Source organism: Ursus americanus, chromosome X, assembly GCF_024610735.1.
Source record: "Ursus americanus isolate L20-20 chromosome X, mUrsAme1.1.p, whole genome shotgun sequence".
NCBI lineage: Eukaryota > Metazoa > Chordata > Mammalia > Carnivora > Ursidae > Ursus > Ursus americanus.
In genome coordinates, this window is record NC_142164.1 from 82253092 (window position 1) to 82268317 (window position 15226).

Below are 15226 nucleotides of genomic sequence, written 5' to 3' on the forward strand. Positions count from 1 at the left end.
CATCTTGCACACTGTGCGTCTGCCCTCTCCCTCGGCGCCCAGAACTCCTCAGCGGTCATCTCCACCTCTCCCGACTTAAAGTCAGAAGAACTAGTCAAAACCCAGGCTCTTCCGCCTTGCTGGCCAATTGGCACCAAGACCCTTAGTCTCCCTGTGCCAACTCTAAAGAGCCAACCCGAATTCCGTAACTCTAAGCCAGCAGGCGCCCCAGGCCGCGCAGTCAGTCAGAACCCAGACTTATCCCAGACCTTCCTATCCAATTAGAACCCACAAGCTTCAGTCCTAAGGACCAATAAGCACGAACTCTTCATCTGTCTTGCTTTCCCCCTCTCTGTCCTAGTCAGAATAACCAATCAGAAAACCAGTCAGTTTTGCAGCCAGCTAGTATCAGGTCCCCCCCTCCACATCCAACTATCCAGTCTATCCTGGCTCCACTCAAATCAAGCTGTACAGCCCTCCAGCTCTTCAGCCAACCCTGAACAATAATAAATTAACCATGAACCGATCACAACCTGCTCCCTCTTCATGATTTCCAGCTTCCAAACCTTTCTCTGTGCTGTGCCCATTCCTCACTCAATTCTATTCCCCACTGGGCAGTGAAGAAAGAGCCTTTTGTATCTTTCCTACTTTTATTTGACAATAACAAACTGTATATAAAAAGGGAGAAGGAAGGCGGGGAGGCCCTGGATCTCCCCCTCTCTGCTTCCCCAAGCATCCTCCACCCCTAGGCCCCAGTCAGGGACCACCCTCTTCCCGCCTTGTGGTGGAGTGGGGATCGACAGGCATGGAAATCGCGTTTGTGTGTGTGTGTGTGTGTGTGTGTGTGTGTGTGTGTGTGTGTGTAGGAGTGTTGGGGGGGGTCAAGAATGGAGAGGGGTCAGAATTAGAGATAGGGCCTTCCCTCATCCCCCATCAGAGCTGGCACCCTGAGGAGGGGTCTTGAGGGAGCTATGAGGGTCCACAGATGTGCCTCAGCCTATGAGACGATAGAAGATCCAACATCCAAAAGTGACCCAGTGACTGGCCCAGCTGAGCTCTGACCACTTGTGGACAGTGTATGCCATGCCGTAGCCCTGTGGGAGAGAAAGAGGTGACAGTCCCACTAGGCAAGAACAAAAAAAGGTCTCAGGAAAGCCCATCCTTTGTTCAAGGACATTTCTGTGACTCCATGGTAACCCCAGGTGAGGCCCCAGAGACTGGGTACATATAAAAGGCAAGCAGATTTAGGTAGTTTTTTTTTCTCTTTCATGTTTTCTCCTTTAAAAACTATTTTTAAAAACAAAACAGGGCCATTCCATTCTCTGATCCGTACTCTCCCTAATATAGAAGGAACTGCTAGAAATCGATTTTTTGAAAAGAAAAAAACTGGCAAAGGAGGGGAGTATGCCATTCTCACGAAGGAAAAATCCCAGTGGCTCTTTATGAAAAGATACTCAGCTTCACTCATAATCTTCCTCCTCTCAAAACGGCAAACCTATCCAGGAAGTCTGAGAGGTACTCTGTTGGTAGGGCGGCAGATATGGTCACACACTGCTGGGGGAAGGCAAAAAAGTAACTTCATTGTAACTATCAAGGCTAGATCCTATAGTTTTGTCCACACCTGTGTGAATCCGCACGGCTACGAGGGTATTATTACTTGCTGCAGCACGATTTGCAGTAAGAAAGAGCTGGAAATCGCCTGGGTGTTCACTGATAAGGGACAAACGACACTGTCATACTGTTGTATCCTTGCATCGGAAAACGAATGAGGACATTCCATGTACTTATGCGGAAGATTTTCAAGAACTATTATGTGAAAACAGCTACATGCAGAACAGTATCATTCATGAGTTATTTTAGGGTAAAACCTAGAGTGGGGGAGGGAATTAAAATATACTATTGTGCTTATATTTTAGAAGGATTCTTTTAATTCATTTTAATAAAATGAATAAAAGTAATTACCTGCAAGAGGGGAGGAAGTAGACAGTAGGAGCAAGACTTTTCCCTGAACATCTTGCATACTGTTTTGTTTTTGAACCTTGTGATACATGCATTAACTATTTTTAAACGTTTTACTAAAAATAAAACAAAACCCAGATTTTGCACACTCAACCTGAATGAAGATTAAAAATTGTTTTTAATGACAAAATAGAAAATAAAAGTTTTATTTTCAATTAAAAATAAAAAAAAAATTCAACTAAAAGAGAAGCAAAACCTGGATCCTGCAAGAGCCATATGAAGAAACAGTATTTTTAAAACTGTCTTTCATTTAAAAAGGAGTAAAATCTGGAATGTGCATACGCCACATGAATAAAAATAGTACATACATTTTAATGTACATTTTTAAAACAGAATCCAGAGTTTGCACATTCAACCTGAGTAAAAATACTTCTTTAATTAAGTAAGAAAGAAACCTTGCGAATTCTACCTAAACAAAAATATGGTGAAGTAATTAATTTTTTGAAAAGTAAAACCTGGGGGCGCCTGGGTGGCTCAGTCGGTTTAAGAGGCTGCCTTCAGCTCAGGTCATGATCCCGGGGTCCTGGGATTGAGCCCCCACATTGGGCTCCTTGCTCGGCAGGGAGACTGTTTCTCCCTCCCCCTCTGCCCCTCTCCCCACTCCTGTTCTCTCTCTCTCTCTCTCTCAAATAAGAAAATAAAATCTTTTAAAACCTGGATTTTGCACTCCTTCTCTATGAAATAAATTTTATAAGTAAAATAAACACAGTTTGCATGCTTCACCCTAATAAGAGCCCCAACAGGACGAATCAACCAGGACTCCGGGAAAGAAGGAGCGAGGAGCCCTAGCTTCGTAAGCTAGATAGACACAGGACACAAGGTCCTCAGTGCCTCGGCCTCTTCACCTTTGTTATCATGGTTCCCATGAGCAGGGAGCACATCCCTAAGTAACCTCCAGCCCAGGGCCCCACCTCACCTGCTCCTCTGTGGTGTCATCCACATCGACATCAAACAGGGAGCCCAGGTAGGCCAGATGGAAGATGGCCAGGGCCCCAAAGAGCAGGTTTAAGGCTCGCACCCCCAGGCCCTGTGGGGGACAGATGGATATGCTTGGCAGCTGTATCTACTCACTGTCCCCAGCCCCACCTGGGCAGGGGAGCCCAGGGAGATGCACAAGGCCCAGTGGGTCCCAGGAATGAGGATGTCCAGGGCACAAGGCACCCCCCAGGGTAGGAATAAGATGGTTTGGATCTTCCTACAGGAACTCAAGAGGTAGCCAAGGATGAGGGTACTTTTAGCCTGAGGGCATCCAGAGGGAGATGCGAGTTTATCAGAATCTGAGGTGGTCCAGATTTCTTATCACAAACAATGCAAAAACAAACAGAAACAAATCCCCACCATGACCTACAAGACCCACCAGTCTCCCCCCTCGCTCGCTCTGCTCAAGCCACACTGGTCTCCTTGTTCCTCAAATATTCCAGGCTCTCTCCCATCTCAGAGCTTTTACACCCGTTGTTCTCTCTTCGCCTGGAATGCTTCTCTTCCTCATCTCCGTCAGTTAAAGAACTCAAAAGTCACTTTCTTATTTAAAATTGAAACCACTAACCGCCCCCTCCCTTAAAATGCTTGTCCCATAGGGCTGGGACTTGAGTCTGTTTTGTTCATCGCTGTGTCTCCAGTGCCTAGAACAGTGCCTGATGCCAGCAGGTGCTCAATAAATGTTCACTGGGGGTGGGGGACGGATGCCAGGTGTGTATACAGCAGGTGCTTGATAAATGTTTGTGAGAGAAATGGATGCCAGTGAATAGAAGTGAGGTTCTGGGGATGGCTCAGGCACCAGAAGAGGAAGCTGGGCACCCTGAGACAGATATAGGATGGAGACAGAAGTAACGTTTTTGAGGGGGAGTGCTGGGCATGAGGCTGCCCGGGTTGAACCCTCACCAAGCGATGCTGGTGCGAACAGTTTGGTGGGCACCGTTTCGACAAGACGCAGGCACTGAGGATCCGAGCCAGGCGCTTCCGGAGGACTGGGGTGGATGCCAGGAGGTAAGGGGGTCAGGTTAGCCTCAGGGGACAGTGTTCTAGCCCTGCCCCCACCTTCCATCCCACCTGCTGGGTTGGGCTTGGCACTCACCGTGTTCCACGTAAGTGATAAACGCCAGGGACAGCAGCACCGCAGCCAAATGGAAGCTGAAGCCCTGGAGGGCCCAGGGGGCAATGAGGTGAGTAAGGAGGAGGCCCTGCTGCCCAGCTCTCCCCACCCCACATCCCGCTCTGCCCTGCTCACGTGCAGGAGGGCACTGGCTGCATAGGTGACCAGCACGGCTGAGAAGGTCCCCAGGTGGAGAGCATTCTTGAAAACATCTGAAAGGGGAAGATGCGGGTCAAAAGTCTCCTGGGATCCCCTCTGCCCTTCCCGGCAGGCCAGAGGGCAAGGCGAGGAACCCACAGCCTGTCGCAGCCCCTAGGATAAGTTCTTTATAATGGCCCCAAACGTCCCATGTCCAGAACTTAGCTCCCAATCTTCCCTCCCAAACTGCGCCTCCCATAGTGTCCCCAAGTTCAGCCAATGTCAAGTCTACTGTTCCAGTTCCTCAGGGCAAAAACCTAGACTCACCCTTGCTCGCCCCCCCCCCCATTCCCACAACCAAACTCTCAGCAAATCCTGTCAATTCCACTTTCAGAATTTATCTAGAATCTGACCTCTTTTGTCCATGTCCACTGCCACTACCGCCATAGCTCGCTTGGACTAGTGCAGTGACCTCTTCACCTTCTCCACCCTGTCTGCTCTCACAGCAGCCAGAGGGCCCTGTTACAACCCAAGTCGGCCCTCAGCCCTCCTCTGCTCACTCCCGTGCTGTGGCTCCATTTCTCAGAGAAAAAGCCCAAGTCCTCCCTGTGGCCAGTGAAGCCTTCCAGGCCCCTGTCACCTCTCTGCCCTCACCTCCTGCCACTGGTCCCCTTGCTCAATCTGCTCCCACTGCACCAGTCTCCTCCCTGTTCCTCAGCCGTGCCCAGTATGCTGCCTCAGGGCCTTTGCACCGGCTGTTCCTGCCATCTGTTACACTCCCCCCCACATTGGCATTGCTTGTTCTTTCACCTTGCTCAGGTCTTTGCTCAAATGCCATCTCTTCAGTGGGACTTGCTCTGGCTAATTTATTTAAAATTGCAACACTCCTCCCCCCACTCCTGCGAACACTTCCAGATCATCTTTACCTGCTTCATTTTTTAACCATAGCACTTGAACTATTATGTATTTTCTTCCTCTTACTGTCTGCTCTCCCCGCAAAAATGCCAGCTCTACGGGGGCCAGGGACTTTGTTTTTTGTTGTTGTTGTTTTGTTTTGTTTTTCTGGTCCCTGCAGTATCTTCAGTGCCTAGTACACAATAGGTTCTCAGTAAATGTTTGTTATGTGAATGGGAAAGGGCCTGGGTTGAGGACTCCCAACTCTCTTGAAGTGGTCACTTGGTGACTCACAGTTATTTAGCCAATAAGACATGGGTAGGTTCCAGCTCGTGACAACTTCCACCATGGACCGGGGCAACTCCACGTTCAGTGGCTTGGATACCGTCAGGTCCCTGTAGGCAAAAGAGACCTGCAAATTCATTTGGGGTCTCAACCCATCCATCTAACCTCCATACTTTTGTCTTGGCTGTTCCCTCCCCTGGGACTCCCTCCCCCCTCCCTGCAGCTCCTCTAGGCAGCACCCCGTGGGAGGGGGGGCCCCCCAGCCCTCCCCACCATTCCAGGTGATCCTTCTCCTCGGTGAAGCCGGCCCCTGCCAACGTGGCCGTGGCCTCGGACAGAAAGCCCACAAAATAGTTGCTGAAGTGGAAGGAGACAGCACTCTCGTAGGCTCGCAGCCACCTGGGGAGAAAGCAGCGGGGGAGAGAGGGATCACTCCTAGGCCCCGGCATGACACCCCGCCATGTGTCGCATCCCCAGCCCCACTCTGCAGACTCACCTTACCATGGTGCCCCTAGGGCCCCCAGGGGTCAGGAGGGCAGCAGAGAAGAAAGGAAAGAGAGTCAGAGAGGACCTGGAGGCTGGCCGGAGTTGTTTGTAGACAAGACAAGACAGAAACATGGCGGCAAAAGAGTCACACGCATACGTACACCGTCAGTTAATTTCACGCACCTCAAACAGAAGTGTGAGCTGCCCTACAGTATGACACAGTCCTAGAGCCTCACGTGGCCAGACATCCAGATGCAGCCACTGTCAGAGGCCCGACCTCACCATGCCACACACTGACACAGACATGTGGCCAGACACAAACACTATCAGACTCCCAGCCCCACAGCTCTCCAGTCTGATCCAGTGACTGTGAGATACGCCAGGGTCCTTTACTTAGGCACGGACACCACCAAGCACCCTGCTTTGCACACGTACACAATACTACACCCAACCCAGTCATCCTGTCAGCTGTACAATCAGACATGGTGGAAAACAGACCACGTCCAGGAAAATGTGTAGGTTCTGGAATCAGGCCTGCGCATACTGCCCTGCTGCTTAGCTGGGTGACACTGGGCAAGTCACTCCACCCTTTGGGGAGCCTCACTCAGCATCAGACACCATCAGCGGCCAGTGAGTGGGGTACTGGGTCATATGAACAGCTGGATGAAATCCTACAGTCACACCAAGAGGTGGCTGGTCGGTCCCACAGACAGGCACAGACACATGGTCGGGCATGAGCCCTCAGCCAGACAACACCAGGCAGCTAGAGAAGGCAGGCTCACAGGTGGAATCCATCACAGACAGGCACACAACAGGCTACGTATGGTCAGACCCATTCCCAGCCAGAGTCACAGACGACCCAGCTTTATCTTATCCAGCGACAGGCACACATCCCATCCTTGACAACGGCACAGCGAGACAGCCAGAACACCAGTCCCACAAGGACGGTGAGTGGCTGACAGGCAAACGACCCACATACACCCCTAGGCAGCGTCACAGGCAGGTCAGCATCACCCACCAGTACACACTTGTCACTCCTCATTGTCGTCACGTAACTTGTTCCTAACAGAGGACCAGATGGATAGCCAGGCACAGTGTCAGTCGTACGGAGTCACAGAGCCAATCGTGGTCAGACAACAGCCATAGACACTCAGTCTCTGTCTAGTCATGGGACAGATGGTCAGACAGCCTCGGACTTACAGAACAAACCGGCTACAGACTGCGCCCCCCCAACCCCCAGTCAGCCCCACTCGCCCTTAGCACCTGCCGTCATTTACCTGGCTTTGCGTTTCTTGCTGTAGTAACAGAAGACAGATAGAGGAATTAAGAGACAGGCTCAGAGCTGGGGAGACCCCAGGTCCCTACCCAACCCCCTCACTGTTGGGCAGAGGCCTCGAAGGCTGTGCTCACTTGCGAAGGAGGCGGTCACCATCAAGGGGGATGAAGTATGGGAAGAGGTAGGGGCCCACACAGGTGGAGAGCACAAGGCACAGCAGGGCCAGCGCCAGGCTCCGGGCTACCTTCTGCAGCCATCGGCGGCTCTGTGGGGATCAAGGCTCCATGAACACTGCCCCACGGTGGCTCCCACAGTCCCTGCCCACCTGTCCACCCAGGACCTCACCAGCGGGCGGCCTTGGACAGCCTGGAGGTAGCTGTGGAAGGATATCCAGGGCCCAAAGACGATGGTGCCCACGAAGTAGAGGTAGCCCATGAACTCCATGGGCGAGGGCACTGCACCCACCTCGCCCCGGTCCAGGTCGAAGCCCAGAGACACCGCCTTCATGGCCACGATCATCTGGGCCCCTATGTGTGGTGCCCATGGTCAAGTGGACAGGCAAAGAGCAGGTCCGCATGGGGGAATGGGGAGCACCGGGTGAGAGGTGGTAGGAAAAGAGGAGGTCAAGTGTGGACAGGTGGGCACAGTGTCAGACAGGCAGGTGAGCAGGCGGGCCCAGGACCAGCAGACGCCCTGACTCAAGTGTCAGGCGCGTGCGTACATGAGCTAGGACAGACAGATGGATGGGGCGGGGTGGGGGGGGGAGGCATGGGAGAGAGAGACACAGATGTAAGGGGAGTCTGAGGCCCGCGTGTCCGCTGGGGCGGGCGGATGAGGGAGAAAAGCGGGGAAGGACAGCCAGGGTTGGGGGAATTAGGAGCTGTGGAGCGGGGCAGGATGGCCGGGGCGGGCGACAGGGCCGGGGCTGCCTACCTCGCATCTTGTGCCACGTCACCGTGTCCACCATGTGCATTTCACTACGGAAAAAAGGTGGTCTTGGCTCCATGACTCCCACGGTCTCAGAGACCACCAAGTGGGGGAAACCAAGGTAAGGTGAAGGTTATACCCCCCCCCACACCCCTGTCCTGCACCATCTCCCGGAGGAATCATTCTCCAGGACTCCCTCCTCCAGGGGGAGCCCAAGGCCAGCCTGTCCCCGTACAGCCTTCAGAAAGCACCAGTGTCCCCGATGATCCCCCTCCTCCGGGAATCCCGTCTGCCCTCCTTGTTCCCGGACAGCCTCCCGAGGAGTGGCCTGGGTGGTGCGGGGAAGAGGACTCACACCCATACCCCATGAGTAGGTAGATGAGGATGGTGACCGAGAGGAAGACGCCGCGATGGGAGGAGTGTCGGCAGAGGAAGAGCACGAGGTAGCACAGGAGGCTGAGCAGCACGACCCAAACCATGTGCAGCTGGAAGAAGTGGTAGAGGCTGAAGAACCCACCTGCCACGGTGCTCGCATGCTTCAGGTAGGATGGCAACCCTGAGGGGAGACAGACAGAGAGAGAGAGGACAAGAAAGGGAAGTTGGCTGGGCTGGGAGGAAGGGAGGGCAACTGGGCAGAGGGCAGAACAGAGGTTGGAATGTGGTGAGACTGCAGCGGAGGGGGGGCTGGGGGGGTCCCGAAGCGGGTGTTGGGGAGCCGGAAAGGTGGCAGGGCCTGGGTTTAAAGAAAAGAAACAACTATAAAAGACATTTTTGGGAACCCTGGGGGAAGTGCGAATATCAACTTATGTTGGATAATTATTACTGCCCCCAGATTAAATTTCTTGAGGGGTGAGGTTGGAGGGCGTGCTTGTTGGGGAAAGATGTCCTTGTTCTTGGGAGGGAGGGCTCACACTGAAGGGTTTGGGGTGAAGTGTCAGCACGTTCTTCACAGGATTCAGGAAGATGATAGGTGGGTAGGTAGACAGATAGATAGAGCTAACGTGTCAAGATGTTGACAGTTGGAGAATCTGGTAATGCATATACAGGTGCTCATAACATTATTCTTTCAGCTTAACTTTTCGGTAACTTCGAAATATCTCAAAATGATGAACCTGGGGAAAAAACATCCATTTAAAATAAAAGAAAAAAAGGGGGAGCGCCTGGCTGGCTCAGTTCGTGGAGAGTGCAACTCTTGATCTTGGGTCGTGAGTGCGAGCCCCACGTTGGGTGTAGAGATTACTAAAAAAAATACTTAAGTAAACTTAAAAAAAAAGAAAAGAAGAGAAAAAGAAAGCATAGAACCTTTGAATCTCAGATTTCCAAAATTCTCAGCATCCTATAGGAAATTTGGGAACTTTTAATCTTATCATTTGGATATAGGCTGGCCACGACTGTGGAAACATTCCAGAATCCTACAATCCAGAAATCTCATCATGCTCTGATTCTCGAAATCCAGAATGCCAGCATTTTGGAAGGCTAAAATGTGAGAATTTCAATTTGTCAGAATGCCCAAATCCTGTAACGCGGTACTTTGGGATTCCATAGCTGACATCAGCATTCCAGAATCTTGTAACCTTGGGATGGAGACATTTCAGGATCCGAAGGTCCAAGAAACTCAGCTTTCTAGAATCCCAGAACTCAGGCATACTGAAAGACATGGCTTGCCATGGCAGGACGTGGCTTGGTGTGGTGTGGCATGGGGTGGCTGGGCACAGCGGGACGTGGTGTAATGGAATGGTCCCTGGGCTGGTGAGATGTGGTGGGCTAGACACATTGGCGTCTGGCTTGGCATGGCAAGATGTAGCAGGATAAAATGCGGCTCGGGATGGGTGAATACGGTATGTGTGGTATGGCCTCGAGGGGTGGCACCTGGCGGGGCAAACACTTACCAAGCCTCCAGAGGAGGCGGCAGGCGAGGCAGATGGCAAGGAGCAGCCAGATCTGGTCAAGGCCCTGCTGGGCAGTAGGCAGGAGACAGCCCTGCAGCAGTTGCTGGAAAAATTCCTGGCGGCTGAAGGTGGCCATTGCGGACCCCCACGGATGGAAGGACAGATGGAGAGACCTGTCAAAGTAAGGAGAGAGGGAGCCAGGATGTCCACGGGGCAGACCGTGCTCAAGGGATAGACTCGAACACTCAGATTTCAGTTTGGGGCTGTCCGTGTGGAGACACGGTCCTGAGGGGCTGGGGAAGGGTGTGAATGTCAGGTACATCAGACTGAGCCACCAACTGTGTGTGTGAATGGGCGTCCTGGGTGTACACACACAGCCCATGACCTGTGGAGAATGAAGGACCCGTGTCTCTTGTATGCTGTGAACAGTCCGGGTCCGATGTAATTGAACAGTGCATATTCTAGGCCCACATATCAAATGGGGGGGCCCCCCTGGTTTCCAAGGTAGAGTCACTCTGTGTGGAGGGCAAAGAGGGAGATCCTGTGACACTTGGGGGCCGTGTGCATCTCTTCTTCTACGGATGTGGGGGGTGTCCTGTATCCCCCGCGCGCCCCATCTCACCCCCACCTGGCCTCTTGCAGCCGCCAACAAAGCTCTGTCCAGGCTCGGGAGCTGCAGGGAGGTGAAGTTGGCAGTAGGGGATGTAGCAATTGGAGCAGAGGGAAAGGTGATGGAGAGGGGGCCCCAGGACACGCGCTGCAGCCCCGCGCGGGGAGGCCGGCTCAGGATGGGAGCCGGGCAGCCGCACGCGCACCGCTGCCGACTTACCTGGCAGGAAGGAAGCCGCGGTCCTGGGGGCCGGGGACGCACCGCCGCCGCCACCGTCGCCGCCTCCTCCGGGCAGCCTCCCCCGCAGGCCGCAAGGCCGGGACCAGCTGCGGCTCCCTGGGCGGCGCGGAGAGCGGGCCCTTTAAATCCCGGGGAGGCCCGGCCGGGCAGCTCGGCCAATGGGAGGGCAGGAGAGGGGCGGGGACGGAGGAGGAGGGGGAGCCGGAGGAGCGAGGGAAGGAGGAGCGGGAGGTTGAGAGGAGCGGGGCGCGGGAGGACGTCGGCGCGCGGAACGTTCGCGCCCGCACCTATCCGGCTTCTTGGGGCTGTTCCAGCCCCTTGAGGATTCGCGTCGGGAGGTCTTCTGGCGGCCCGGGAACAAACTTGGCAATCGTCAAATTCCTACTCCTTGAAGAAGCTGAGACGGGAGAGACGGGGGAGGGAGAAGGAAAGCCCGCTCCCGCGACAGGGCCAGACTGCCCACCCGCGCAAGTCTTCTGGCCACTTTTGTCCCCCCCCCCCCCCGCCCCCCGTTTCACAGATGGGAAAATAAATCGAGATCTCTTCTTCCCCATCCGGTGAGGGAACTAAAGGAATCTCCAGCCCTACCCACCCCCAGAGACGGGCCAGAAGCATAATTACTGTGTCACCTAGGAGCACGAATTAGGCGCCTCTGCTTCCCCTGGGGATTCCTCGTGAGCACTTGGGTTGTCGTTGAGAACGGATAGGCCTGCATAACTCCCTACTGGACTCACTCCTGCCCCGAGGGTGACCCCAGCAGCTAGGGAGTGTTCCCTGTGAACTAGGAGGCTAGTACAGAGCATCGATCCGATCCGGGAGCATGTTTAAAAAGCACGTACCGTGCCCCCAACAATGATTTCTTTTGGGTTCCATCTGCACCAACACTGAGGATTTATGCAGCACCTGGTGTCTACCTCCCTTACTCTGCAGCGTCTGGACACTCCACTCTGTCCCTAGGCTGATGAAGGGTTTATTATTACAAAGGGGGCATTTATTGGGCACATACTGCATGTTTAGCGTGAGTTGGAAGAGAAAAGGAAGCCCAGGTCAAGCTGGACCCCACCGTGACCTGAGGAACTAAGGAAAACAGGGTCTAATCAGATTGATAAAACACCGGGCTTCAGTGTCCCTTTCTCTTAAACAAAAGAGTGGGATTACCAGTTCTTTGCTTGGAAATACCAATGGCAGTTGAAGAGAAATGGATGCCTCATATCTTTAAAAAATGTTAACATAGGGGGGTCTGGGTGGCTCAGTGGGTTAAGCGTCTGCCTTGGGCTGGTCAAGATCCCAAGGCCCTGGGACAGAGCCCACCTCCCGCTCCCTGCTTAGCAGAGAGCCTGCTTCTCCCTCTCCCTCTTCTGCTCCCTCTGCTTGTTCTCTCTCTCTCTCTCTCTGTCAAATAAATAAATAAAATCTTTAAAAAACAAAAAAAAAATGTTAAAGTTAAATAGACCTTTAACTCATAAAATTAATATTCATGTATTACAAGTGAAAAATATTTAACACATTATATGTGTAAACATATATAATGAATAATTACATGGTCCTTTGCACAAACACTAATTCCTTTCCTTAACAGCAGATACAGACCATACATTTTTTGATTTATCATTTTAATTTTTTCCTCAGCTTTCAAACATACTCAAGTAGAGTCAAGAATGACCCATGCCATATGCCAGAAATATTTCCCTTAGTTGTAAGACCTAGCATTTAAACTGGAAGATCTTCACTGGGATGACCCTGAGCTTCACAGACTGAATTGTTTCCATCTAGTCTTTTGATGTGTGTGACAAAGAACTAGTATCTAGACTCTAGGACATCTAAAGGACGCCTACAAATCAATAAGAAAAGACAAACAACACACTAGAAAATGGACAGCGGACACAAGTAGGTTAATTCAGAGCAGAAGACACCTGAAATGACCAACACGTACAGTATATGAAAAATTCACTGATCTCTTCAGTTGTCAGTGAAATGCAAAATTAAAATGACATTCAGGGGCGCCTGGGTGTCTCAGTCCATTAAGCCTCTGTTTTCAGCTCAGGTCATGATCCCGGGGTCCTGCGATCGAGGCCCACATCGGGCTCCCTGCTCAGCGGGGAGCCTGCTTTTCCCTCTCCCCACTCCCCCTGCTTGTGCTCTCTCTGTCAAATAAACAACTAAAATCTTAAAAAAAATTAAACCAACAGTTAGATACCATTTCACATCTACGAGATGTGGGGTTTCATATTCTTATCACTGGAGCTTGGTAGAGGGTGGGAGAGCTGTCAGATCTTTTAGCCTTTGTGGTCATTCCAGATTATGGTTTCTGGGGCATTTTAAATGGCCTCCCCGTAATTAAAGAAATGCAAATTAAGACAACGAGATCCCATTTTTCATTTATTAGATTGGCAAAAAAAAAAAGCAAAGTCTCATAATAACAACATATTTATCTCTCTGTTTCTTTGTCTCTGCCTTTATATCTCTATCATCTCTATATTTTTTCTAAACTATTTTTATATATTTTTTAAGATTTCATTTATTTATTGTCAGAGAGAGACAGAGAGAGAGAGCACAAGCAGGGGGAGCGGCAGGCAGAGGGAGAAGCAGGCTGTCCACTGAGCAAGGAGCCCCAGGCAGGACTTGATCCCAGGACCCTGGAATCATGACCTGAGTCGAAGGCAGACATTTAACTGATTGAGCCACCTAGGTGCCCCTTTTCTAAACTATTTAATAGTAGTTGCAGGTGTGATACCCTTTCAACTGAATACTTTAATATGAATTTACTAAGAACAAGGACATTTTCTTCCATTCCCACCAGCGGAGTATGAATATTCCAATTTATCCACATCCTTACCAACACTTTGTTATTTGACTTTTTGATTATAGCCATCCTAGTGAGTGTGTCAATAATGTCCTTTTTTTTTTAAAATGAAGTATAGTTGACATACAATGTTACGGTCAATCTCAGGTGTACCTGCAGTGATTTGACTATTCTGCAAGTGTAGTTATCATCTGTCACCATGCAACGCTATTAGAATGCTATCGATCCTACCCCTGATGCTGTATCCCTGTGACTTACTTATTTTATAACTGGAAGTTTGTGCCTCTTAATCCCCTTCACCTATTTCGCTCATGTCCTTTTGTAGTTAAAGGAAATCCTAGGTCACAAGATACATTCTGTTATCTGGTCTTTTTAATCTCTTTCAATCTGGAACAATGTCTCGGTCTTCTCTTAACTTGCATGATCTTAATGTTTTTGAAGAGCACAGGGCAGTTCTTTGCAAGAATGTCCTTCAATTTGTGTTTATCTGATGTTTCCTCAGGATTTGATTTGGATTATGCATTTTTGACAGGAATTCCACAGAAGTGACTGTGTTCTTCTCGGCTATCCGGAAGCTCAAAGTATTGGTTAATTGCAAAATTGTTAGTGTTAGCTTTGATCGTTTGATTAAGGTGGTGCCTTCCAGGTTTCTCCATTGTAAAGGTACTATTTCCCCTTTGTAATTAAATGAGTATCTTGTATGAAAGACCTAAATGTGAGACAGGAATCCATCAAAATCCTAGAGGAGAACACAGGCAGCAACCACTGTGACCTCGGCTTCTAGCTAGACGTGTCTCCAAAGGCAAGGGAAACAAAAGCAAAAATGAACTACTGGGACTTCATCAAGATAAAAAGCTTTTGCAAAGGAAACAGTCAACAAAACCAAAAGACAACCGACAGAATGGGAGAAGATATTTGCAAATGTCTTATCAGATAAAGGGCTAGTATCCAAAATCTATAAAGAACTTATCAAACTCAACACCCAAAAAACAAATAATCCAATCAAGAAATGAGCAGAAGATATGAACAGACATTTCTCCAAGGAAGACATACAAATGGCCAACAGACACATGAAAAAATGCTCAACATCACTCGGTATCAGGGAAATACAAATCAAAACCACAATGAGATACCACCTCACACCTGTCAGAATGGCTAAAATTAACGAGTCAGGAAATGACAGATGTTGGAGAGGATGTGGAGAAAGGGGAATCCTCTTACACTGTTGGTGGGAATGCAAGCTGGTGCAGCCACTCTGGAAAACAGTATGGAGGTTCCTCAAGAAGTTAAAAGTAGAGCTACCCTATGACCCAACAATTGCACTACTAGGTATTTACCCCAAAGATACAAACATAGTGATCCGAAGGGGCACCTGCACCCCGGTGTTTATAGCAGCAAAGTCCACAATAACCGAACTGTGGAAAGAGACCAGATGTCCATTGACAGATGAATGGATAAAGGAGATGTGGGGGTGCCTGGGTGGTTCAGTCAGTTAAACGGCTGCCGTTGGCTCAGGTCATGATCTCAGGGTCCTGGGATCGAGCCCCACAACAGGCTCCCTGCTCAGGGGGAGTCTGCTCTCGCTCTG

General features: G+C 50.7%; 1 protein-coding gene across 3 annotated transcripts; it reads right to left on the bottom strand.

The window, feature by feature from the left end:
- Window positions 1–938: 938 nt before the first annotated feature.
- PORCN (porcupine O-acyltransferase) lies at window positions 939–10943 on the bottom strand. Of its 3 annotated transcripts, XM_087860271.1 has the most exons (15): window positions 10815–10943; window positions 9986–10158; window positions 8460–8652; window positions 8103–8146; window positions 7515–7696; window positions 7304–7434; window positions 7171–7188; window positions 5904–5918; window positions 5681–5806; window positions 5417–5517; window positions 4226–4302; window positions 4073–4136; window positions 3880–3965; window positions 2915–3025; window positions 939–1073 (listed from the first exon to the last, which is right to left on the bottom strand). In XM_087860271.1, exons 2-15 carry the CDS (start codon window positions 10119–10121, stop codon window positions 972–974), a joined length of 1386 nt encoding a protein of 461 aa, XP_087716397.1. In that variant the 5' UTR covers window positions 10122–10158; window positions 10815–10943; the 3' UTR covers window positions 939–971. The 3 variants fall into 3 exon arrangements, with proteins under 3 accessions (XP_087716397.1, XP_087716398.1, XP_087716399.1); XM_087860272.1 differs by lacking the exons at window positions 5904–5918; window positions 7171–7188; XM_087860273.1 differs by lacking the exons at window positions 5681–5806; window positions 5904–5918.
- Window positions 10944–15226: the final 4283 nt, after the last annotated feature.

Bases quoted from the DNA above. Each gene is read 5' to 3' on its own strand.
- PORCN (XM_087860271.1), bottom strand. From the start codon at position 10,121: ATGGCCACCTTCAGCCGCCAGGAATTTTTCCAGCAACTGCTGCAGGGC. The intron at 7,435-7,514 runs GTGAGGTCCTGG...TGATCCCCACAG, and splicing joins CTGTCCAAGGCCGCCCGCTG to AGCCGCCGATGGCTGCAGAA. The intron at 5,518-5,680 runs GTGGGGAGGGCT...TTTTGCCTACAG, and splicing joins GAGAAGGATCACCTGGAATG to GGACCTGACGGTATCCAAGC.